This window comes from Notolepis coatsorum (assembly GCF_963971535.1).
Source record: "Notolepis coatsorum genome assembly, chromosome: 4".
Classification (NCBI taxonomy): Eukaryota; Metazoa; Chordata; class Actinopteri; order Aulopiformes; family Paralepididae; genus Notolepis; species Notolepis coatsorum.
Window position 1 is genome coordinate 49,786,869 of NC_140168.1, and position 26,667 is coordinate 49,813,535.

General features: G+C 48.7%; 1 protein-coding gene across 1 annotated transcript in view; it reads left to right on the forward strand.

The window, feature by feature from the left end:
• Window positions 1-26,667, forward strand: part of LOC311226372 (cytosolic phospholipase A2 gamma-like) — a 100,571-nt gene that overhangs the window by 35,473 nt on the left and 38,431 nt on the right. The window contains exons 6-7 of the mRNA XM_084311801.1: window positions 8,837-8,942; window positions 9,028-9,168. Coding sequence (XP_084167927.1) covers window positions 8,837-8,942; window positions 9,028-9,168 — 247 coding nt within the window. The remainder of the gene's footprint in view (window positions 1-8,836; window positions 8,943-9,027; window positions 9,169-26,667) is intronic.

Here is a 26,667-nt window from a genome sequence, read left to right on the forward strand (position 1 = left end):
ATTAAGACGAAATGTAAAGTGCACACTAAAGAATTAAAACAAACAACTTAGCTAACAATCAATAATAATAATAACAATAACAAACAATAAAATAACGTGCAAATTTGCATTAAAAGGAAATTATGTATTGTAAAATATGTTACACATATATAATCAAAATATAATATGCTAAATAAACAAACAAATAAATAAAAATTACAAATTCACTTTGTCTAAAGAACTATTTACATTCCACTCCCTATCATCACACTTCAAGGTTAGCCTGTAGCTCCAACTGGTTTCCATTTACAGTGCAATCCTTCTGGCCGTCCTCGCTGCAAAGTCATCAATCACATCAAATTGTCCAACTCTTGAGCCAGCTCCTTCCCATCCAAATCAGATTGCCCTCCATGGTTTAAGGTGTGTACAAGTGCCTCTGCTTGCTTCATCAGCTCTTGGTGTGGCAGGTCTTGGAAGTTGTACAAAATTGCATACCTTTCACCTTGGCACGTTTCTCGTCTTCTTATTTTCTTCTCTTTTTATACTGGATGGCCGGATGGCTTTTGCCTCTTCATATTTCTCTAACATTAGTCTTTCTTTCCTCAACGCTCAATTCTATAAACACTTGACCGATACCCATCAATGCACAGCGCTCTAGCATGTTCTGACTGTGAACACCTAAAGCTGAGGCTCAGACCGACCAACCGTTTTAGATTTTTGGCTAATTTCCTCTTATGTTAGAATTTTTTTAATGTAAAAATAATGGTTGCAGATATAGAGGGGGGCGCCAAAACTGCGCAGAGCAAACATTTTTTTTAAATAAAAACATATATATATTTTTTTGGCGCCCCCCTCTGAATGATATCATTGAATTATATTGATTGAGATGACTGGAGGTTCTGTATCGTTAGTGGCTTAGCTTGGCATCACACTGCACTATCTCGCGTACGTGCACGCGTACTGAATAAACCACAAATGTACCTCTAATACCAGTATTAGTCTGACCACACCCCTCATCAGCTTACCTTCATAAGCAGGTGTGTGGTCACCTGCTCTCCTCCTTCTCGCTTTCACCACAAGGAAGAAGTGCCTCGGTAGATCCCCACACTTGACACCATGATGGAAGAAATTGGATTAGGAACAGCTTTGGGAAACAAGGATACGTTGACATCATATCTTTATTTTCTCTCTCACTATTTTTCGAGAAAATACGGCGATATTGTCTTCGTACTGGAGTGTCTAGAAGATGATGATCATTCTAAAAACCCTCCACCGGTTTTCGTATTGGGAGCACGCCGCTGCATGCTTCTCAACTGCAGTTCCTTGCTGTGTTTGTTGGGGTGAAACCTGTCAGGCCACAGCTGAACTGTCGGACATGCCGCTGTTGTGAGGAGCGGTGCGTTCCAGGTTGGGTGAGTAGTGTTTGCTGGCGGGCTCCACTTGTCTGTTAGTGCTATGGGGGCTACTTGACAAAGTTTATGGAAACCGGCCCCAGGCTAGGGTCCTTTGTTCAGCCACCTAGGCGACAGAAGGCCTTGGTCTGGAGACCATTATAGTTTTAACTAGTGGGCCGCGACCATTGACACTGGTGATCCCTGTGTGTTCTGGACGAGTGGATTCTCTCTGTCACCGTGTTAAGGCCCCATCTTTCATATCCAAATGAGAGTATTCCTTCACGAGGGGATATGTGCATGTAATGTGCGATAGCGGCAGATTCATGTTCAAAGTCAGCTACACAGGCCAGTTGGTACTGTGCTGATTTCCGTCGGATGTGGTAAAGTCACCGTTGTGAAGCGGTGTTGACATCTTGTTTTCTCTTTTCTCTTAAAAAGTGAGGAGAGGTTCAGAACGGCGGCCTGTCTGGGTGAGTGTTATGTCATTGTTTACATGTTCATAGCTTACGGTTAGCCAGTCAGCTGTTAACTGCTGCGTTAGCCTGCTGGATCGCTGCATGGCCTGCTTAGGGCCTACCATTAGCCAGTCAGCTGTTAGCTGCGGGGCTAGCATGTCGTGGTCGCTAGGTAACGTTAGCTTGCTGCTATGGCCATGGCCTGGCGCGGGGTAGCTTAGCTTCTCGCGCGCCGTCGTGAGCTCGCTTCTGATCGTTAGCTTGATGCTATTCTGTTGAACGTGCTTTGATTTTAACATGTTTTACACTCTTGACCACGACGTCATCCTTGACAGGGGATGTTTTCGTCGACCCTGCCCTGAGCCAGGACGGCAAGGATTGCATCAACAAAGGGACCGTTGCGACGGGTAGAGCGGCGACGCTGCCCGGATCGAACAACACAGGACGGCTGTGTTTCTACGGTGTCTTGAGACTGCACTTCGCTGATCTGCGTTCCGGGTAGGAACGGGGTTGACCAGACCTCATAACACGTCTTCTGGTTTTACTTTGCTAAATGTATTGTGAATAACGGTGTTTTTCCCAAAACGTGTGTTGCTACAATGCATTTAGGATACGTTGCGGGTTATGTGTGAGCTGTTTTTGTCACTGGCAGTTAGCTTCTCCGTGCAAACGGGATGTAATGATCTGGTTGTTGTGTGAGAAACACGGCCGTGTACTCACAACTAAGGTAACTAACCTATGAAGCTATGCTTGGTGACAAGTGAGTAAGAGAATGTTCTTTCTCAGACTGTAATGACAATGAACAGTGTGTTCACACATTAACAGGTTTTCCTGTTTTAACTGGCCGTATTGAGGGTAAAATAGGAGGATTGTGTTTTCCCCCCCGGTTCCCTGGGGACTTTATCACCTCCTATCAGACATGTTGTGCATTAATTGTGTCTTTTGTGTGGTAGGGATACGATGTAACTCTTAGCTTGATTGCTGAGGTTGTGCTAAATCTGCTGGAGAAACTTATTTCCTAAAGGGAAATTGGTTTGGTTGCTGTCATGTGTGCTTAGCAAGGCCTGTGGTCGATACTAATCAAGAATGATGTATTCTCTCATTGTGAAAAAAACGGCGTTCCTCTGTTGAGTGTTTTTGCCATTTTTTGTAGGTGATGATGGGTTGTGTGTGTCATGTGACCTACAACTGGGTTGTACTGGCCACAGAAGCACATGTGTATGTTGGACCGGGGTTCTTAGAGCCCTCTCTATTCTGTGTTTTTCCTTAGTAAAAATCAGATAGCAGGTTAGCTCATGCGCTGTGTGGAGCTGTGAAACGCTTCATGGAGCTGACTATGACTGTGTCATATTCTCTTTTTGTCGTTACGTCGTATCATGGGTGTGGGGTCGTAAAGGGGTGAACTGGTAACCTTTCCTCTCCCCATTGTTCTGTCGGTCAGGGGTACACCCCCTGTCCTTCAAGGTTCCCGTCACGTGGCGGTTCGGCACGTTATGGGGGGGGGGGGGGGGGGGGGAGGGAGTTCCTGGTCCCACGGCCTGGTATATTGGGCGTGTGCACCGCAGGAATTCCCCCGCCATAGAGTACGTCACCGTGCGCGTCTCTGTTGGTAGGACTTCCGTGTGCTGTTCAGGTCCATGTGATGGATCTGTTTTCAGGGGGGGTGGTCAGGGCTCCTCCTCACCAAGCGCCTATTCAGGCCTTCTGTGAGTTCGGACTCCTTCTTCCATGTGAGGAAGCCTCCATCAGAGTACAGAGCCTTCCTCCTCAGATTGTCAAAGTGAGTGGACCCTCTAGAAGGGTCCTTTTCTATTGTATGTATATTCGATTCAATTCGTTTATTGAGTGTGTATGGGTTCAGTGCCTCTTCCCCGGAGGCCTTAAAACCAGTTTTTTACATGGCTCAAGGTGCAATATATTCTTTTCAATCTGTACAGCTCGCGTGGGAAGTCTCTCTGGGGATCCCCGTCTCTTTCCTATGGGAGGGTGGTGGGATGTAAAAATGTGAACATTTTTTACCCCGGCTGTGTAGACTGGGATACATACTGTTGATGCTTCCTTCTTTCTATTCCAGAAGTGTTGGAGTTAGGGAGTGTCACACCCCTCTTGTCGTTCCCCTGGGCGCCTTGGGGATTCAAATAAATAGCCTGTTCATTGATGGGGGTGTGTCCCGACGCACGTATAGTGCTAGCTCGCTGTAAACAGGCGATTGACTGGCACGCCTTGGTTGCTTGTGGTTGAAACAGCGTTTTTATAAAGCAACTGAGAGGGGGGTTTTTCCTCTTCCGACGACCACATCCCATGACCTGGGTGGGTTGTCGACGGATTCTCGTTCATGTCTGGGGGATGATGACGGGATGGATCTGAACATATGTGGTGGGGTCTCACGCCCTTGGGGTGGGCCACCAGGCGCGGTTCGTCCGAACGTCTGGGTGGCGCCTTCTTTTCATGTTAAGATCAACACGCATATCTGCCCTTCTCCTGGAGTAGGCATGTCGGCGTGGTTAGGGCACGGGACTGGTTCTGGTCACGCTGGTCCAGATCAGTTGAACCCGTTGTCCGCCGGGGATGCAGATCTGCTGTTCTGGTACCCTGAGGGACTTGGGCTTTTTTCAGGGGGAAGAATGCCAGGTCGGTCTGGGTGTCACAGGGTTAAGCGCTATGGAGACCCTGGTTGGGTATGTTTTTACTCAGCACTGTCGTCATGGCTTACAGCCATGCCATTCTGTACGCGCTCGATCTCGTCGGATCTCGGCCGCTACACAGGTTGGTCCTGGTTGGTACTTGGTTGGGAGACCGCCGGGGAATACCAGGTACGGTGTGCTTAGGGGCTGGTTCTCCATTATTTTTCGCTCCTCTCTCACGCATGGCGAAGAGGGGCCTGTGGGGGTGGTTTTTTGACCTCCTCTGGTGACCCTGTGCTTCCCGTACCGCCAGGCCCGGTCCGAAGTGATGTTTGCGACCCGTAGGCCTGGGTTAACCCTTTTTGGAAACTGAAACACTTGTACTGCGGTATAGCCGGTGTATACCCGCAGGTGTGTTTTGGAGTTTTTTCTTGAGGGGTTATAGGAACAACCACCGCATTGGGTAACACCGAGGTGGTTGATTCCCTGGTGTGTTGGAGCAGTGTCAACTCCCGGGTTCACCGTTTGAGGGTGCCCCTGCACGTTCATGACGTCTGCCAATCGTGTCAGCCTTCTCTGCCTCGACCCCTCTGGGTGGGGGTTTTTAAATGGAGGCTTGGTCATGCAACACCGCCAGCTTACGCTCCTTCCGCCGGGGCGGCTGTGTTCAGCTGTCCCCTCTGGCGCCTGTCTCGTCCGCAGTCTCCAGGCTAGGGTTAACAGCCTGTTGCCTGGTTTTTCCCCGGTGCGCTGCCTGCTTCCGTTGGTTAACCTTTTTTGTGTGCTTACGGCCATGCTGACTGTCTGTTCTGCAGGGTTAGTGTGCCAGGCGGTGTACTGTTGGGGGGACGGGGCCCGCTCGGCTTACGGCCATACCGACCTGGACACGCCCGATCTCGTCCGATCTCGGAAGCTAAGCAGGTTCTGGCCTGGTTAGTACTTGGTTGGGATACCGCCTGGGATTACCAGGTGCAGTAACTGGGGGGCCTTTGTCCGAATACGCTGGCGATGTGGGGGGCGGGGCACTACGTGCCCACCTGGTGGGGTCTTGATGCTGGCATCATGGACTTCTCCGGGCCCCCATTCCAGGGAGTCCAGTCCTTTTGGTGGGTCTGGGTCTTCCTTCGCGCTCCGCTGCTACGGCCTTGCCACGGGGTTGGGTTTGCCCTTGACCCCGTGATTCTGGGGGCAGTAACGAGGTTGTTCCTCCGTTCGTTCCCGGGTGGCATGCGGGTTGTGCGTGTGTGTAGTCGTGGGGTCAAGCCACGGTCTGCTCACCCTGTGCGTTAAGTTGCTTGAGTGCCTCTTCGCACGGTCGGGTCCGTCGCCTTCCCGTGAAGCCTCTAATAGGGGGGATACCCTCCATTAGGGGGGGTCGGGGGGGCTCGGCCCTCCCTGTTCTGATGGTTTTGGGGGGCTGTCAGCGGGGTGTATTTGTCAGCCAGTGGCTCCGCTTGGCCTCCCTTGTGCAGTGTGATGCCAAGCTAAGCCACTAACGATACAGAACGATAGGTTATGACTATAACCAAGTTCTGTTAGTTAGGGGCGATGCTTGGCATCAGACGGCCGCTGCAGCCCTTGACCTCACCTTGTGGTGAAAGTTTGGGAAGGAGGAGAGCAGGTGACCACACACCTGCTTATGAAGGTAAGCTGATGAGGGGTGTGGTCAGACTAATACTGGTATTAGAGGTACATTTGTGGTTTATTCAGTACGCGTGCACGTACGCGAGATAGTGCAGTGTGATGCCAAGCATCGCCCCTAACTAACAGAACTTGGTTATAGTCATAACCTATCGTTTTATGACCAGTCATGTTCCTGTATCTACATTAACACTTTGGACACCATACCTGATGATAGTCGGGTTAACTCGCCGAACGTTCAGCGACAGGACCCCCGAAAATCAGAGTATAGTTGGTTTTCATCGTTATTTCTTTTATTCGATATTTCCATTCATTACAGACGCACGGACATCTGGGTTAACATGGGGAGTCATTTTGAGAATGCCAATGTGCAATACCGGCCGCATCCACCCAGGTGGCAGTATCGAGCACCCTTTGAAACATGATATCTTGGCCTGTGGCTTGATCAGAGGTCTCCAGTCGGATTTCTATTGGTCGGGCAAGGGGACCGGTTGTCCCGATCGGATTGAGAAACGTGAAATGCTCTTGGTCCATGATGTGTGGCGGATTATGTTGGCGACATGATCGACACCAATACTGGGACTCGCGATCAGATAATTGGAATATTCTTTTTGGGGCACATCCAAGGTAAGGCCTATATGGTATCAATCCTGCTGTGATCCAACAATGTTTCACTTCGATCAGAATATATGTGTGTATTTACTTGGTGATGATCAAAGCATCAAAAAACTACCCCTCCCCCCACCCTTTCATGCATTCATGATGAAACATAATACCTATAATATAGATGTTATGTCAAACAGTAGCATGTACAGGTGAGAAATGACAACGTTTTTAGTGAATTGCACGTATTGCTGCATAGCGTCGTTTTCTGGGATTAGACAGGATTATTCTAAAACTATAGTCATATTCACCACGGTATAAAACGGGAATGTATGAAATTTATTTTTATTTTTCTCATATTGAACAATAGATACTCGATGTCAAATGGGCCATAGTATTGTATCCATAGCTATAATATAGAATATAGTTATAGCCCTGCAAACACCGCCACGTATTCCTATACTTTTGAACGCTGCGCCTTTTAACACAATTGCGGCCACTGGGATGAGTCTAATAAATCTCAAGAGGACCAGGAAATGTAAACAGACGTGGGGCTGTTTGTAGAGCTAAATCTATACTTTATAGTATTGCTATCTGTCCATTCTCATTGTCAATTGAGACCATAAACCGTCCCTTCAAAATGGCTTAAAGAAAAAAAAACGTCATCAATTGGTTCTCATTTTATAGCGCCGTGAATATAAGCGTTATACGGGATTTGGTCTAGTATATTTCCTGGAAGGCGAGATACAGGGCTAATAGCTACTACCGTTATATCCAATGGCATTTCCGTTATACATATGCTACAGAAATAACTCAAACTGCATATGATCGGCACAATCCTCAAGCATGTATGCATGAAAGGGGGGGGGGGGCGGGGGACGTCGTTTCTGATTATTGATTACCAATAACCGCGTTAGCCTCATTAGCCTCATTCATTGATCGGATGGATGGCTATCAAAACAAGGCCCGATCGGGATGTACTTTACGTGAAAAAGATCTTACCGTGGGCCGGTGGGACATTTCCCCGTTATCGATCGCCATCTGGTAGATCGATAGGTCCATTGGCTGATGATAAATCCCCTTATTGCATAGTGAAATCCGCATTCCAAAACGTAATCCAAGCTACATGATGCACATCCAGAATCCTGCTAACTGAAAACTCCATTGAAAGTACAAAAAAGACTGCTCCGTTCAGCCACAGGGCACACTGCATTATCGCGATAGCGCCCCTAAGAGGATCTGGCCGGTATTGCACTTTCTCAAATTCAAAGAGTAGGGTACATCTGCAATGCATCTCGGCGACCTTGAATAGGTTATTAAAATGGAATAAAAGCAAAAACAACTTGCCACGGATATATCCGTGCTTCTGTCCACAACGGGTGGAATCGAAACACGGAGATCTCCGTGGTCGGGCGACAGGCGCCATTGTGTTAACCACACATCACGCATATCGCTCCGGCGTCCAAAGTGTTAAACATTGACATGTTTTTTTTTCTATAATAATAATAATAACTAACAACAACAATAACAATAATAATAACTCAGATTTATATAGCGCATTTCAAGAAACCCAAGGATGCTTTACAAGGCAACAAAAAAGAGACATATGGAATAAACAAAATAAATAATAATAATAATAATAATAATAATAATAATAATAATAATAATAATAATAATAATAATAATAATAATAATAATAATAATAATAATAATAATAATAACAAGGACAGGGAGACGACTAGAGGTTGTATAGGCATTTGTAAACAGGTGGGTTTTCAGAGCTGTGAGATCTTAGCCATGAGAGAGTTCCAGCGGGTGGGGGCCACCCCAGGCAGTGTAATTTGATGTTATGATTGTCATAGCATTGCATTTTCCTTTTTGTTGGGAGTAATCTTGTCAAATATTTTGGAAAAAGAATTACAGACAAAAGTCTATTTCAATAAAAGCTTCGAATATATATATATATTCTTTTGCCGCATAACAACCCAAAAGCCAATTTTGGTGGAATTATAACTATTATAACTTATAAATGAAATGTATACAGTACTAGAGTTTATCAGTGGATGTTTACAGAGTGAGATTAACATGCTGTTGAAAACACTTGTTCCTAGAAAATCTTCAGGTTTATGTCTTTCCTCAGATAGATGAACGTACCCTCTCCAGCTATGAATTTGGCCATGACAAGGATCCTTTTCCAATCTTTACTATGGTTGACCAGCAGAGTAAATATGCAAAACAAACAAAAGGTATTATGTGTGAGTGTGAATGAAAAACTAAATTACTTGCAATTCTAAATCAAGACAATGAATCGTTTTCCAACTTTTTCAACAGATGCTATTTTTGAGCTAACCCCTCTTGAAGCTGGTTACACTTTATCTGGTGCCTTTATCAAGGCATCCAACTTTGGGTCTCAGTACAACAAGGGCATCCTGACAAAGGAACTGCCTGAAAGGGACATGAACTACATTCAAGGTATGAAACTAACAGTGTCTATAGTGAAAAATCAACATGCACTCTCTCAAAAAATATTGTTGTGCTGGGAATTGCTCCCCTTAATTGTCATCAGATGAAAAAATTTACAATTCCCGCACTCACTTTTTCTCTGCTTTTATTGTCGTCAACGTTTCGGCTATTCAGCCTTCATCAGGACAGTGGCATCTAACAACTAACAGTGGGCAGCCGTGTGGGGTCGCAAGATAATTTACAGAATGTAATGATTTCATAGGATGTGTGAAATAGGCCTATAATTAAAAACAATTAAAATACATTAAACTGGTAAAAGAAATGCTTTTAAAATGTAAATTAATAGACCTAAAATGCTGATAATAAATCATATTCAGCCTGTAAAGGCTTGAATTAACTAATACAATAAAAACAATAAACCTACAAGCCAGTGAGCTGTCTGAATACCGACTAGAACGTGGCTGACGCGTCTGTGGCTACTTGTCAGATCAAAGACCGAATGTCCACAAGGTCCGTTACGATAATACTCAATAGTGTGTATTTATTTACACCAAACAATAACCAAATGCACAATTTGCATATAATATAAAGTAAACGGTACTATCTTGTTCAACATACGAAAACGAAACAACGTTGCATAGACGCCGGTCAAAACTGTTGGCCCTTACTGTGAGGATAGGGGTTCTTGTGGAGCCCAATAGCGAACACGGGAGTAGAGAGAATGGAGCGGTTTAGGGTGTTTTAATTGTTTCCCCCAAGCAGACAAGAATCACATGCAGGAATGTACAACAGATGGAGATGAATGTTCTTGGGGGGGTAGCACAGGGGTACTCCTTGTGCAGTACGAGATAATGGTCCTTGAGCAGGTGCACTCCTCGTGCAGTATGAGAAAATGTTCCTTGGGCAGGTGCACTCCTAGTGCAGTGTGGGAGGAAGGTAGACACCGACTGTGTCGGGGTTGAGAACAGGAACTCCGTAGTCCAGCACCAGGGGTCCAGACGGGCACGCTGGAACGGAGGTCCTTGGGCACAAGAGAGGGAGGTTAGAACAGGGAATAACAATAAGAGCGGGTAGCAGGGCTTCAGGTCGAGACGTCGTACCTGGGAAGGCAGTTTAACACTGCGACACCGGATGACAGGATCTGCCAGTTGATATAGGAGCCTCTTGATTAGGTAACCCCTTGCAGCCACGCTGATTGCTCCTCATCTGGCAGGCTTGAGCCCTGATCGTGACAGGAGCCCCCCCTCGACGGGCGCCTCCTGGCGGCCCTCCAGGCTTGTCCGGGTGACGTCGATAGAAGTCCCGGATGAGATCGGGGTCCAGGATCATCCCGCGGGAGACCCAGCTGCGCTCCTCCGGGCCATAGCCCTCCCAGTCCACAAGATATTGGTGTCCACGGCCACGAGGACGCACGTCCAGCAGCTGCCGGACAATGTAGGCCGGGTGGTTATCGATGACCAGCGGAGGGGGAGGCTCTGGAGCAGGAGGAGACAGGGGACTGGAGAGTACCGGCTTCAGCTGTGAGACATGGAAGGAGGGGTGAATGCGCATGATGGCGGGGAGCTGGAGTTTAACGACCGAGGGGTTAATAATGGACAAGATCTTATACGGACCAACAAAACGGGGGGTGAGTTTGCGGGACAAAGACTTGAGTGGCAGGTCTCTGGACGAGAGCCAAACCATCTGACCTGGTTGGTAGTCGGGAGCCGGAGTCCGCTGGCGGTCGGCGAAGCGACGGTTCTGCTCAGCGGTGCGGAGAAGCGTGTCCCTCGTGTCCTCCCATATCCTCCTGCAGCGTCGAAGGTGGTCCTGCACCGAAGGAACGGCGATCTCCTCTTCCTGTGCAGGGAACAGCGGGGGTTGGTAGCCCAGACAGGACTCAAAGGGAGACTGACCTGTGGCCGCGGAGGACAGCGAGTTGTGGGCGTACTCAATCCACGGCAGGAACGTACTCCAGTCGGAGGGGTCCTGGGTCATCACGCAGCGGAGGGCGGATCCCAGGTCCTGGTTGGCCCGCTCCGACTGACCGTTGGTCTGCGGGTGGAACCCGGAGGAGAGACTGACCGTGGCCCCCAGAGCCTGACAGAAGGCCTTCCAGACCTGCGAGATGAATTGCGGGCCCCTGTCGGAGACGGTGTCCACCGGGATCCCGTGGAGGCGGAAGAGGTGGAGCACCATCAGGTCCGCGGTTTCTGAAGCAGAGGGGAGTTTGGGGAGAGCAACAAAGTGCACGGCTTTCGAGAAACGGTCCACAATAGTGAGAATGACTGTGTTACCGTGTGAGGGAGGCAGACCGGTGACGAAGTCCAGGGCGACGTGCGACCAGGGCCGACCGGGAACAGGGAGCGGCCGGAGGAGCCCGGCAGGTTGTTGGTGGGAAGCCTTCCCACGAGCACAGACGGTGCACGCAAGGACGAAGTCGCGGGTGTCCTCCCTCATGGTGACCCACCAGAAGTGCCTCTTCAGCAGGGACAGGGTACGGTTGATCCCAGGATGACAGGCGAACCGGGAAGCGTGGACCCACTGGAGCACCTGGGAGCGGACAAGGTCGGGGACAAAAAGCCGGTTAGGTGGGCCGTTACCTGGATCAGGCTGGACGCGCTGGGCCTCCCGGACGATGGACTGGATCTCCCAGGTGGCGGCGGCCACCAGGCAGGAGGAGGGGAGGATAGTGTCCGGGTGCGCGGAACCCTCTTCGGGGAAAAACTGCCTGGAGAGGGCGTCTGGCTTGATATTCTTGGAGCCAGGCCTGTAGGTCAGGGTGAAATTGAACCTGGTGAAGAACAGTGCCCAGCGTGCCTGGTGGGAGTTCAGGCGCTTGGCTGTCTGGACGTAGGCGAGGTTCTTGTGTTCAGTCCAGACCAGGAAGGGGATCTCCTATCCCTCCAGCCAGTGCCTCCATTCCTCCAGAGCCAGTTTGACTGCCAGGAGCTCCAGGTTCCCGATATCGTAATTGACCTCCGCTGGGGTCAGGCGGCGAGAGAAGAAGGCGCAGGGATGCAGTCTCTGGTCGAGAGCGGAGCGTTGGGAGAGGACCGCCCCTACTCCGGTACTTGAGGCGTCCACCTCCACCACGAACTGGCGGGACGTGTCTGGCTGGACGAGGATGGGCGCGGAGGTGAAGCGCCGGCGCAGCTCAGCGAAGGCGGAGTCCACTCTGTCTGACCAGACGATGGGCACGGAAGGCGAGGTGAGCTGGGTGAGGGGTGCAGCGACCCGGCTGTAGTCCCTGATGAAACGCAGATAGAAGTTAGCAAACCCCAGGAAGCATTGGAGCTGCTTGACGTTGGTGGGATGGGGCCAGTCGGTCACCGCCTTGATCTTCTCGGGGTCCGCCCGGATCTTGCCGCCCTCGATGATGTAGCCGAGGAACCCGATGGAGGAGACGTGGAACTCACACTTCTCCGCCTTGACGAACAGCTTGTTCTCCAGCAGGTGTTGGAGGACCCGGCGGACATGCTGGATGTGCTCTTCCATAGAGCGGGAGAAAATCAGAATGTCGTCCAGATAAACAAAGACAGATCGGTTAAGGACATCATGGAGCACGTCGTTGACAAGGTCCTGGAAGACAGCAGGGGCGTTGGTCAACCCAAAAGGCATTACCTTGTACTCGAAGTGTCCGAGCGAGGTCTTAAAGGCTGTCTTCCATTCGTCACCCTCCCGGACACGGACAAGGTGATAGGCATTTCTGAGGTCCAACTTCGAGAAAATGGTGGCACCTTGCAGGGGTTCGAAAGCAGAGTTAATCAATGGCAGGGGGTACTTGTTCTTGACCGTGATGTTGTTGAGACCCCGGTAGTCGATACAGGGGCGAAGGGAGCCATCCTTTTTGGACACAAAAAAGAACCCCGCGCCGACAGGAGAGGAGGAGGGGGTAATAATGCCAGAGGCCAGGGACGTATTTCTCCATAGACTCTCTCTCTGGGCGTGAGAGGTTAAACAGGCGACTAGCGGGGAGCGGGGCTCCCGGGAGCAAATCAATAGCACAGTCGTACTGGCGATGAGGTGGCAGGGAGAGAGCCTGTTGTTTACTAAACACAGCCTCTAGATCGTGATAAATTGGAGGAACAGGAGAACCTGCGGCTCCCAGTTGCGACCGCGCCGACCGTAGACAAGAGGCGTGGCAGTGAGCACTCCAGCTCGTGACTGAGCCCGTTGGCCAATTTATTACAGGGTTGTGTAGCTTTAGCCAAGGCATGCCTAGCACGATGGGATTATGGGGGGATTCAATGACGTGGAAAAGGATCTCCTCGCTATGATTACCGGAGAGTTGAAGGCGGAGAGGCGTGGTGTGGCGGGTTATTTGCGAGAGCAACCCGTTTAGGCCTTGAGCATCACAGGGAATTGGCAAGGCGTCGGTGGCAATGTGGTAGTGGGACACTACCCCAGCGTCAATGAGGTTTTCGTCTGCGCCCGAGTCAGTGCGGACAGAGGGAGTGATTGACCGTTGTGGTAAAGCGTGGCACTGAATTGCATGTTTGGGCCGGAGCTGGGAACAAATTTAAGGCTTGTGCATGCGCCCAGCGTCACTGTCGAGCCCCGTTGTTTGGGCGAACCGAACATGAAGCGATGGAGTGGCCTAGTTGCCCGCAGTACAGACATGCCCCTGTCCTGAGTCTGTGACGTCGTTCGCGGAGAGGGAGGCGAGAGCGGTCGAGTTCCATAGGCTCCGAGTCGTCGGCTCTGCGGCTCTGCAGCGGCACACTGTTAACGGTGTGCTCCGGATCTGCGGCTCTGCAGCGGCACACTGTTGACGGCGCTGGCTTTTTCACGGCGGCGCTCCTGAAGACGCGCGTCCAAATCTCTGGCCAAGTTAATCAAATTGTCAAGGGAAGTGGGCTTCTCTTTAGACGCCAATTAGTCTTTTAGGACGTCGCTGAGGCCCTGGCGGAAAGCCCCTAGTAATGGCTGATTGTTCCACTGGGAACCAGCTGCCAGGATACGGAATTCAATAGCATACTCGCTCACGCTGCGGTGTCCTTGGCGGATGGTGAATAAAGTGGCCGTTCTATCTGAACCACCGGGGGAATGGTCGAAAACTTTTCGCATGTCACCGATGTAATTGGAGTACGAATCGCAGAGGGAGGAATTACTGAAGTGGAGGGCGGTTGCCCACTCTAACGCAGGACCCGTGAGCAAACCAGACAGGTAGGAGATCTTGGATTTGTTGCTCTGGTAGGTTAGTGGTTGTTGCCCAAATACTAAAGAGCATTGGAAGAGAAAGGCATGACACTTGGCAACGTTTCCGTCGTAACGCTCTGGCGCGGGTACGTGGGGCTCCCTGTACTGGGATGCAACAGGTGGAGACACCACGGGTGGAGAGACAACGGGGGAAAACGATTAGCTGGGATGCTACATATGCAGTGAATCGTTCAAATTGTTTGTCTCGCTCCGCGGAGCTGAGCGTGAAGGTGCCGAGCTGGGACATGGTTTCTTCCAGTAGTTGTGTGTGTTTATTTACCAGAATGGCGTGTCCGATGACGGCGGCCTGGATGTACCTGCTCCATTCCCCGGCGTCCTGTGGCGCTGGGTTCGACGTCATGGTCGCAGTGTTCTGTGAGGATAGGGGTTCTTGTGGAGCCCAATAGCGAACACAGGAGTAGAGAGAATGGAGCGGTTTAGGGTGTTTTAATTGTTTCCCCCAAGCAGACAAGAATCACATGCAGGAATGTACAACAGATGGGGATGAATGTTCTTGGGGGGGTAGCACAGGGGTACTCCTTCTGCAGTACGAGTGAATGGTCCTTGAGCAGGTGCACTCCTCATGCAGTATGAGAGAATGTTCCTTGGGCAGGTGCACTCCTAGTGCAGTGCGGGAGGAAGGTAGACACCGACTGTGTCGGGGTTGAGAACAGGAACTCCGTAGTCCAGCACCAGGGGTCCAGACGGGCACGCTGGAACGGAGGTCCTTGGGCACAAGAGAGGGAGGTTAGAACAGGGAATAACAATAAGAGCGGGTAGCAGGGCTTCAGGTCGAGACGTCGTACCTGGGAAGGCAGTTTAACACTGCGACACCGGATGACAGAATCTGCCAGTTGATATAGGAGCCTCTTGATTAGGTAACCCCTTGCAGCCGCGCTGATTGCTCCTCATCTGGCAGGCTCGAGCCCTGATCATGACACTTACTGGTAACACACACACCTGTATGTCATCAGTCCCATTACACCTTAACTCATTCAACGCCAGACCCGATGATAGTCGGGTTAACTCGCCGACTGTTCAGCGCCAATCACGAGTATAGTCGGGTTTGAATCGTTATTCATTTTATTATCGATATCCATTCATTTTCATCCATCCAGCCTGATGTTATCGTTGGGAATGGGTCTGAGCTTGCAAAAGGGCAAATACCGCCCCCTACGCCTTCCGGCTGGTATTGCACTCCACTGGGAATGGTATAGTTTATTTTCTGGGACGATCCAAGCCATGCGGGCGTGGTTTAAATACTCAGGCGAGGTAACCTGATTTCAACGATACATCTGCGAGGCTGCTGTTGAATGTGGCACGGACCTCCACGCCCAGTACTTCAAATGGCGATCAGATAATTGGATTATTTCTTTTGCATTACATCAGATACAAGGTAAGAACATTATATATACATTTGATCGTTGATCTGATATGTATTTCTACCCCGATCGACGCTATATCTGTGTGTGTATGTGTGGCTGTTTTCCGTTGGGTGCAGGAGGTGGGGGGGGGGGGGGCGCTACAGGGGCCATTTCATGTATGCACAAGGAATAATAATGATGATCTAGCGTTGATTTCAGGAAGATTCGATAATCAGCCGAAAAATGACAATGTGTTTTGTGTATTCCACTAAAGGGCTATTATCGCTTATTAACGGTATAAAACGAGAATGTACAGATTAAAAAAACAATCCGTTTTGTACATGTTGACTGCAAGCAACTCACTGATAATTGACGGGTGTATTAGACCGATAGCCATAATTAAAGATATATTTTAATTGTTACATGTCATAACATAACAATTACACCATGAAATGAAACCAATGAGCCAAAGTGTGCCATAACAACAAATCAAGTCTCTGAGGCCTTGTGCATAAAACTAATATAGAACAAAGCCCGGTCACTGGTCGCTCCTAGACGCCCGTCTTGGCCCTTAGACGCACGAGTGCACCAAGCCGTTCCCATCTGGGAAGGCCTCCAAAACTCTGCAGAGTCGACAACAACAATTATATCTCCAGCCATCTTGTCCATTGGCCCTCAATATCTTTGGGAATGTTTTTATCCCAGCTGCACCCTCTTCTACACAGTTCGAGCAGCATGGACTTGGCAGGCAGTGTAACTGGGCCAAGGAAACCCAGGGGATTGCACACCGACCTCACGACGGACAGCAGATCTTGCCGGGTATGCGGCCGCTCCTTCACCATTTTGACTTCAAAGGAGTCCGTTTCCACACACCGCAGTAGCCCTAGGGCTCTCTCCATTGGACGCTTTTCTCTGTCCAGATTCAACTCTTTCGAGTCCCTTGCCCGGTGTTCTTCTGCAACTGACGGCAGTACTGACTGGCTGTTGCTGGTCCACTTCAAGGTTCAAGGTGAATCCGCCTCTCTGACTGTTCAGTGAAGTTCCCTGCTTGCTCAGTATCTCTTCTAATCTGCTCACGGCAATCATATTGACATTGGCCACTAAATCCCATTTTCAGGACCATCATTTGCTTGCAGGGGGCCATTGACCACCCATTCCAGAACAGTTCTCAGCATACGGACCATTTCCACGGCCGTTGACCACCTCCCAAGGTTCCAATAACTTGGGAGCATTGGTGCCAATCAATAAGTCAACATTTGCCTTTATGCTGGGAATTTGGACATCGGTAAGGCGTGTGTGGACAGGTAAGGCCACTTCACCAAATCTTCCTGTGATACAATATTGTTACTGGTCACAGGCATTTTCCTTTGTGAAAGGACTTCTGGAAGGCTATAGAAGGTGTCCCCATTGAGACCAGAGACCTCCAAACCTTTCAGTGAGGTACTTGGGACCACCTTCTCCTGGCTCAAAGTGTGCAGAAGGAAGTTGGTCTGTTGTCCAGTCACGCTCAATGCCTTCATCAAGTGGTCAGAATAAAATGTTGCAGAACTGCCAGGGTCGAGAAAGGCGTAAGTTTGCAGTATCTTGTCTCCATTTGTGGACTTGACTTGGACTGGCAAAATGGACAGCTTACAATCCCCTCCGCCGGCCCCAGTAAGAGCACAAGTCTGCGTGGCTATAGTGACACTTGGCTTGACAGCTGAAGTGACACTTGCAGATGCCTTAGGCTGGTGGTCTGTGCTGGAGTAAGGCCTGTCAATATGAAGCATGGTTGATGGTTTTTTCCACAAACCTTGCAGGTTAGGCGCTTGTCGCAATCACCACTCATGTGACCAAAACGCAAACATCCAAAACAAATCCTGTTTTGCTTTACAAAGATAATTTTATCATTGTGCTTCTTGCCTTTCAGCCGTGAGCACTCCGCCAGAGAGTGATCCCAAGAGCAGCACACACAAGACTCAGATTTCTCCACTTTGAAATCCTGCCTCCTATGGACAGAGCCTGAGTCTGGTTATTTGAAGTCCAGAAGTGTCACAGTTGTAGCAAAGCTGTTGCCTTCAGCTCTGCCAAACTTGGACTGAGGCTGAGACTTTTGTGCCTCAATCCATCTTTTATGGTTGGTTGATCCTGGATGTCGCCGATAAGTGGGTCAGAAAGGATCCTAACCTGGCATTCCACGAATGTAAATTGGCTATGGATTTCCTACATAATGCACATCATAGCTACGGCACCTGTTTTAGCTGCAGGATGAGGCACGCTTGTTTCTGACGGAGAATGCGTCCCAGCTCGCTGCCCACCTCTCCGATCCCGACTGGATAACAAGGCTATAATAGCATATTGTCTTGCATATTTGCTAAAATGAATGGACTTAATCTGTCACTACAAGGTGAAAACACAACCATCCTGTCGCTCAATGATAAAATACAAGCGTTCACGAGGAAACTCGAGCGCTGGAGTAGAAATTGTCCGGATTTATGTTTCCAGAGCTTGATTGGTTTATTTGTTTATTTTATGGATCCCCATTAGTCTACACCCATGACTATATGAATGGTTTAAAAAGTATTTCCCTAGCGCGGCTGGGTGGCATAGCGGAGATTGCGCTCGTCACCAATGCAAGAGACTCCGGTATCGAATCCCAGTCTCAACATTGCCTTCGATTTGGGCCAGCCGTCGTACTGGCTCATTTGGCAGAGTCAGCGGGAGGGAAGTCGATGGGTGGGGATTGGACGTTGTGGACAGAGACTTCTACAGGTCGGTTGGGTGATGCCTGAGGGAGATTCAAGTTTCAAGTTTCAAGTTTCTTTAATAGTTGTCATACAGAAGTACAGAATACTTTCATACAAAATGCTTCTTACTGTTACGCTCCAGAGACTGTGCTAGACAAGATAGTATCAAATAACATAGTATAGCATGTAATTTAGAAGAAGAAAATGAGGTCACAGTGTTCGGTATAGACATATGTACAATGTTCTGAGTTACCATATAATATACAATACTATGCAGTGTACTAATGTACAGTACTATATAGTGCAAAGCAGAAATGGGATGAGGTACAATTTAGGTACAATTTACAGTAAGGTGTACGAGTTGTAGTGCAATCCTTCATCAATATATATAAAGTGTGGGGAGTGGGTGCTACAGTGTGTTTGTTTAAAGTGGGTGTGTGCTATAAAGTGTGTGGAGTGGGTGCTACAGTGTGTTTGTTTAAAGTGAGTGTGTGCGTGTGGATGTGTGTGCTATGTGCGTTTGGTGGTTGTTGTTGTGTAGTGTTCATTGTTCGTTTAGCAGCCTGATGGCCTGGGGATAGAAGCTTCTTCTGAGTCTTTCTGTGCTCGCCTTGAGACTCCGGTATCGCTTGCCTGACCGCAGCAGTTCAAAGAGGCAGTTGTTCGGGTGACTGGAGTCTTTAATGATTCTCTTAGCCTTGCCCTTGCAACGCTTGTTGTAAATGTTCTGGAGGGTGGGGAGCCCCCCTCCAATTGTGCGTTCGGCTGAACGTGTCACTCTTTGTAGTCTGCTTCGGTCTTGTGCAGTGCTATTCCCAAACCAGGAGGTGATGTTGCCGGTCAAGATGCTCTCTATTGTACATGAGTAGAAGTTCTTAAGGATCTTCTGACTGACTTGGAACTTCCTTAGGCGCCTGAGGAAGTAGAGGCGTTGTCGTGCCTTCTTCACAACACTGTCAATGTGTGTGGTCCATGTCAAGTCCTCGGATATGTAGGCTCCGAGGTACTTAAAGCTGTTGACTCTCTCAACCGGTGCCCCGTCGATGCTGAGGGGGCTGTAGTCCTTGACCCCCGACCTCCTGAAGTCCACAATCATCTCCTTTGTTTTGCTGACGTTCAGGGAGAGGCTGTTTTCCTGGCACCATCCCGCCAGGACCTTGACCTCTTCCAGGTAGGCCCTCTCGTCGTTGGCAGAGATCAGGCCCACCACCACTGTGTCGTCAGCAAATTTGATGATTGTATTGCTACTCCGCTGAGCCACACAGTCGTGTGTGTACAGGGAGTAGAGGAGGGGACTCAGAACACAGCCCTGGGGGGCCCCTATGTTGAGGGTGATGGATGAGGAGGTGCAGTTGCCTGCTCTCACCACCTGGGGTCTGCCAGTCAGGAAGTCCAAGACCCACTGGCAGAGGTCATAGTTCAAGCCCAGGTCCCTGAGCTTGGCTATGAGTATGGAGGGGACTATGGTATTGAATGCCGAGCTGTAGTCGATGAATAGCATTCTCACATAGTTCCCCTGCCTCTTGTCCAGGTGTGATGCTGCTGTGTGCAGCACATGGGCTATGGCGTCCTCCGTGGACCTGTTGGGGCGGTATGCAAATTGCAGGGGGTCCATGTTGATGGGGAGGGAGGAGCAGATGTAGCCCTTTACTAGCTTCTCAAAGCACTTCATGGCTATGGAGGTGAGAGCTACAGGGCGGTAGTCGTTGAGGCAAGCAGGCTTGGATTTTTTTGGGTACAGGGATAATAGTGGACTTCTTCAGGCAGGTGGGGATGACAGCCTGTTCTAAGGACAGGTTAAATATGTCAGTGAATACTGGGGCCAGTTGGTCGGCACAGACTTTTAGGACGCGGCCGGGGATGCCGTCCGGACCTGCTGCCTTCCTGATATTCACTTTTTTAAAGGTCCGCCTCACCTCATGCTCTGTTACCCTGAACACTGCGCCTCCATCAGCAGCCGACCCCCCCCACCCCCATTGCCGTGGCTTGTGAGCTGGTGTTGTTATTACCAGCATCAAACCTCGCATAGAAGGTATTGAGGTCATTTGCTAAGGAGATGTCACTGTTCAGTTTGAGGGAGGCGCCTTTGTAGTCTGTCATCGTTTTGAGCCCCTGCCACATAGCTCTAGAGTCAGCTTGTTCAAACTGGAGTTCAATTTTATCCCTGTAGCGCCGTTTGGCCTCTGACACTGTCCTCCTTACGTTGTATCGCGCCACCTTGTGGTCATTCATGTTGCCTGCCACTAGGCCGTCGTTGTATGCTTTGGTGCGCTCTCTCAGAGCTTCACGGACGGATTTGTCTACCCAGGGTTTTTGATTTGGGTAAACTCTCATTTTGGTAGTGGGGATTGTTTCTTCCACCAAAGTACAAACATAGTCCAGCACTGTCTCCGTGTAGACATTAATGTTATCTGTGTCACGGAACACATTCCAGTCTGTGCAGTCAAACGCAGACTGGAGCGTCTCCTCTGACGTCAAATCCCATTTCTGCACCTCTCGCAAGACTACAGGAGTACTTTTGATTCTCTGTTTGTACATTGGTGAAAGAAAGATGGACGCGTGATCTGATTTACCAAAGCCACTATCAGAATGAGCCTTGTAGCCACCTTTAAATTGTGTGTAACAGTGATCTAGGATGTTACCGCCTCTGGTGTTGCAAGTCACATGCTGATAGAAGTCAGGTAATACCTTTCTCAGATTGGCGCTATTGAAATCACCCAGCACTAAAATGGCGGCGTTAACGTTCGCCGCTTGTATTCTATTTACCTCGTCGTGGAGTCTGGAGAGCGCGACGTTGTTACTGGCTTGCGGTGGAATATACACTCCTACAAGGATGATCGCCGTTAACTCCCTCGGGAGGAAGAAAGGACGACACTTGATGGTTATATATTCCAGGTCTGGGCAGCAGTGGTTGGATAATTCCTTCACGTTAGTTGGATCGCTCCAATTGTTGTTAAACATGAAGGCAATACCTCCTCCACGTTGTTTACCGGACTCTGCTGTACGATCCTTGCGGTGGATAAAGAAGTGTTCGGCTGGTTGGATTGCGTGGTCTGGAACGTCCGGCGTGAGCCACGTTTTGGTGAAGCAGAGAACGTTGCAGTCTCTGACGTCTCTTTGGTATTGAATCCTTGCTCGGATGTCATCCAGTTTATTGTCAATTGATTGTACATTGGCTAGCAATATACTGGGCAATGGCGTTCGGTGGCGTCTGGATCTCAGCCTGTTACGGATCCCAGCTCTCTTCCCACGCCGTCTGGTTCCTTTGAACAAAGGATCTGGTCCCATTCTCCGGAGAATCTCCTCAGGCCATTGTTGCGGTTCGGAAAGCTGGTCCAGTGAGTAATCCAATCAGTAAGTTTCCCGTAATCCGATGTCTATAAGTGACTGACGGTCATACACATTAAATGCACCTACTGTTGGTACAGACAAAACTCTTAAAACTATAAATATTAACAAAAGTAAGCACAGTCTCGACGGAGCGAACAGAAAGGCAGCCGGTCATTGCAGCGCCATTCTCATCAGGTTAGAACAGGGAATAACAATAAGAGCGGGTAGCAGGGCTTCAGGTCGAGACGTCGTACCTGGGAAGGCAGTTTAACACTGCGACACCGGATGACAGAATCTGCCAGTTGATATACAGTAGGAGCCTCTTGATTAGGTAACCCCTTGCAGCCGCGCTGATTGCTCCTCATCTGGCAGGCTCGAGCCCTGATCATGAGTCATGACACTTACTGGTAACACACACACCTGTATGTCATCAGTCCCATTACACCTTAACTCATTCAACGCCAATCACAAGTATAGTCGGGTTTGAATCGTTATTCATTTTATTAGCGATATCCATTCAGGTCGGTTGGGTGATGCCTGCACAGCAGAGACAGGAAGTATCAGGGGGCAGCGTGAGCCTCCCACACATTACTCCTCGCCACTGAGAGTCCGCGCTGTCTGGTGAAAAGATGCGACAGGCTGCCTCCTCGTGTACCGGAGGGTGATGCAAGGCTTCTATCCTGACTACAACCGACCAGGGGGGGGCATAGTCTAGCAACGTTCAAGACAGGGGTGGGGAGAATTGGCAACACGAAATTGGGATGGGAGAAAAAGATAGAAAAATTTGGAAAAAAAGTGGATAAAAAAAATTACGATTTCCCTGAGGAAATCAAGCGACCAAACCTTAACTCATTGGGCGCCAAAAACGTAATATCCCGTGTTTCGCCGCCAACACTTGAGCGCCAAAAATGTAATATCTCGTTTTTAGATACTTCGATATTCTTTCTTTGATCCCCGTTCTAAACACCCTGGCACATCTGCCTATGTTGGAACGGCACGTGGTGTAGTGGTTAACACTGTCGCCTCACAGCAAGAAGGTCCAGGGTTCGATTCCCGCTTGGGGACCAGGTTTCTGCGTTGCCAGGTACCCAGGTGGGGTATCTCCCAGGCCTTTCTGTGTGGAGTTTGCATGTTCTCCCCGTGCTCGCAAGGGTTCCCCCCCCCGATAAGAGAAACCCAATGGAAAAACATGCACAACCAACAGATCGCTGACGCTATCGCGTCCTTGACGAAGATGGGCAGGAGCACTTGGATTGGTCCCCGGGCGCGGCCCCTCGTTGACGCCCTGTCTGCTCCCGGCTGCCCTTGGGGGGAAGGACGACGGGATGGGTCAAGTGCAGAGACTCAATCGCATCGGCGACTGAGAAAAATACAATGCATGAGTGTGTGTGCCGCTCCCATTGCATGTCCAGTTTGTTGCATGCCGAATAAAGACCCCTAAAGAGGTCCTGCATTATTATTATTATTATTATTATTATTATTATTATTATTATTATTATTATTATTATTATTATTATTATTATTATTATTATATTATATTATTAATTGCAATGACGATCGAATCTCGCCAGGTGGCAGTATCGCCTACCTTATGAACATGCATGGGCCAGCTTAGTGCCTGCCCCACAGCCCCCCAAACAACTAGGGACTTATTGTGAGCAGCTACGGGAGGCTGCAATTCGAAACTGGCCACCGTAAATGTCCAAACCCCCCACCCCCTCCTAATAGACAGTCTCCTCCCCACCGTATGTATATATTCTCTCCCCGCCGTATGTATATTTCTCTCCCACCCACCCACCCCATCCAAATGTACAGTCTCCTCCCCACCGTATGTATATTTCTCTCCCACCCACCCCCTCCTAATGTACAGTCCCCTCCCCATCATATGTATATACTCTGTCAGGATCTATGGGTAACACTACAGTACTGTATATTTGAATATCGTATATGTCACAAATGTAACAGTACTAAATACCTGTATGTCCCTATGCCATAAATGTCATGTATGTTGAGTATGTCTTTTTGTTGAGGGCTTTTCAAAATGCTATAAAACGAAAATGAACCGATAAAAAAACAATCCGCTTCGACAATGTTGACTGGAAAACGAGTCATTGATAAGCGACGGGCAGATTAGACACATAGCCAGGGACGTGCACAGGACTTTAGAAAGGCAGGTGCCCGGAATCATAAAAGGGCATTAATTAGTAAATGTAAGGCGAGCGCGCGCAGCGCGCGAGCCCGATTTTTGGGGTTAATACAAGTCTATCATGGTACATTCAGTTTCACCGATAGATGTCACCAAAACTACATACTGTCCCTTTAATAACACAATATGCGCTCCAGACCAACAGCTGCGAGAGAGAGAGAGAGAGAGAGAGAGAGAGAGAGAGAGAGAGAGAGAGAGAGAGAGAGAGAGAGAGAGAGAGAGAGAGAGAGAGAGAGAGAGAGAGAGAGATCGCATCATCGCAACTATACCTTGTTAAGTTGAAACGCACAGTGGTCCAGCAGGGCAGAATGGCTTGATAAAGTATATCCACTCCACTCCACTGTCCAGACTGTGTTGATGTCCATTGTCCATGCATGTCCAGTTGTCCACACTGCATCCATATAGCTTGTTGTTAGCCAACAACGGCAACAAGTACTGTGCAGAGCTGTGTCTTTGCCCATTTCCTCATCAAACAGCCTGCAAACTACCTGGCGTTCTATCGCCCTGCTCTAAGACAAACTCTAACCATAACCAACTTTGAAAGAGTGCCTAAGCTTAGTTAACCGTCGAAAGAACTTGCCTTCACGCTCTAAGACAAATAGCTGCATCTCACAACAACACAGCCAGAAAATGGTGTTGGCCAATCAGAGAGAACGTCTCCGCGAAATGCGGCTAAGGAAAAAAATGAGAGAGAGAGAGAGAGAGAGAGAGAGAGAGAGAGTATGCTGCGTAGGCTGGAAGGACCTATTATTTACGAGAGGGGTGGCATTTCTCTCTCTTTCTTTACCTAATATTTAGATTCTATCGTGACATCTTTCATTTGGAAGGGCAGGGCAGTATATATATATGTGCAACTGTAAAAAAAAAAAAAAAAAAAAAAGAGGGTGGCATAAAAAGGGCACTTTCTAATGAGAAATGAAAAAGGCAGGTGCCCGGGCACCCCTTCACCCCTATGTATGCACGTGCCTGCACATAGCCATAATTTAAAACATAGATTAGGCGTTATTAACACTAACATTGAAGTGGATGGTGGGCATTCAAGCGGTAAATCAAGATTAAGCTTGGGCTCTGAAAGTGTTAACAATTGTGTGTATTGAGCCGTACTGTATTGTACCCATTCTGCAATCTGTTAAATAAAGTTTTCATTCATTCATTCATTCAGTGAGCAGGACACGTTCGACAATCGCGATCGCCTAGAGCTAATTATTGGATATTATGAAAAAGACAAAATGGATTATATGGATGATGATTATGGACGATAAAGTGCGTTTCTCACCAGGGCTGCTGGGAGTTGTTGTTTTTTCACCTGCTCTATTACGTGTAGGGTGCGCCTAACGTCCTGTGTCTGTCTACCTATTATGAATCCCGTCTGGTCTTCATGAATCAGGTCAGGCAGGATGTCTTCCATTCTCTTAGTTAGTATAGATGTGAACAGCTTGTAATCCCCGTTTAGCAATGATATGGGACGGTATGATTCGCAATATTCTTTATTCTTCCCTTCCTTTGGTATGACAGATATCACAGCCTCTTTCCAGGACGCGTGTAGCTTATTCCCAGCGGAAGAGTGCGTCGCGTGCTTCCGCGTTTTCCCTGATTGGCTGCGGCAGCGCGAGAGAGCGGCAGTGCGGAAATAGGCTGTCTATTGCCATTCTCTAAGACAAACTCTAACCTTAACCAGCTCCTTAACAGCGCCTAAACTTAACCCTTCTAACCTTAACCAACTCCGAAACAATGCCTAACCTTAACCTTAACCATAACCAACTCCGAAAGAATATTGCCATTCTCTAAGACAAACTCTAACCTTAACCAGCTCCTTAACAGCGCCTAAACTTAACCCTTCTAACCTTAACCAACTCCGAAACAATGCCTAACCTTAACCATAACCAACTCCGAAACAATGCTTAAAGTTAACATGCCTAAACTTAACCGGCGAAAGAATGCATGTTAAAAAAAAAAATGAAGGTAATCGAACTTGTCACCAACAGACCGCAGGATCCACAGCACGGCGGCATACCAGTTGAGCTAAGCATCGAATGAAAAACATCGGGGATTACGGCTACATAATGCCGCAAGCTCTGCCGCCCGGCTCTGTGGCTGCCGCGGGGCGTGTCGCAGCCAATCAGGGAAAACGCGGAAGCACTCGGCAGCACTTCCGCTGGGAATAAAGAATAGGCTTCCAGGACGGAGGGGCCTCTGCTTTTTCTAATGTCTAATTGAAAGATTCTAACATTATTGGGGCCAAGTCTTCTTTAAATATTCTATACCACGCGTTTGGGAACCCGTCGCTCCCTGGAGTTTTGTTTGCTTTCAGTTTTCCTATGGCTATATCCAATTCTTCTTTCGTGATGGGGGAGATTAAGGCTCTGTTCTCTATTTTTCCTATACTCGGGAGTTCTAAAGATGACAAGAACTGTAAAAAAAAATCCTAATTTTCCATCTCGGGTTGTGAATATAGCTTCTCGTAGTATTCTTTGAATATACGTTGAATTTCGTCGGGCTCATATGTCGCTTCCTCTGATTGGGGTTCCCTGATCTTGTGTATGAAGTGTCTGTTTTGTTGAGCCCTGAGTCGTTTTGCTAGAATTTTGGTTGCCCTTGGTCCCGATTCGTAAAAGGTTTGTTTTGCAAATCTCAGTTTCTTTTCTAATTCTTCTATCCCCATCTCTTCTTTTTTTTATCTACTTTTTCTCCCCCTTTTTCT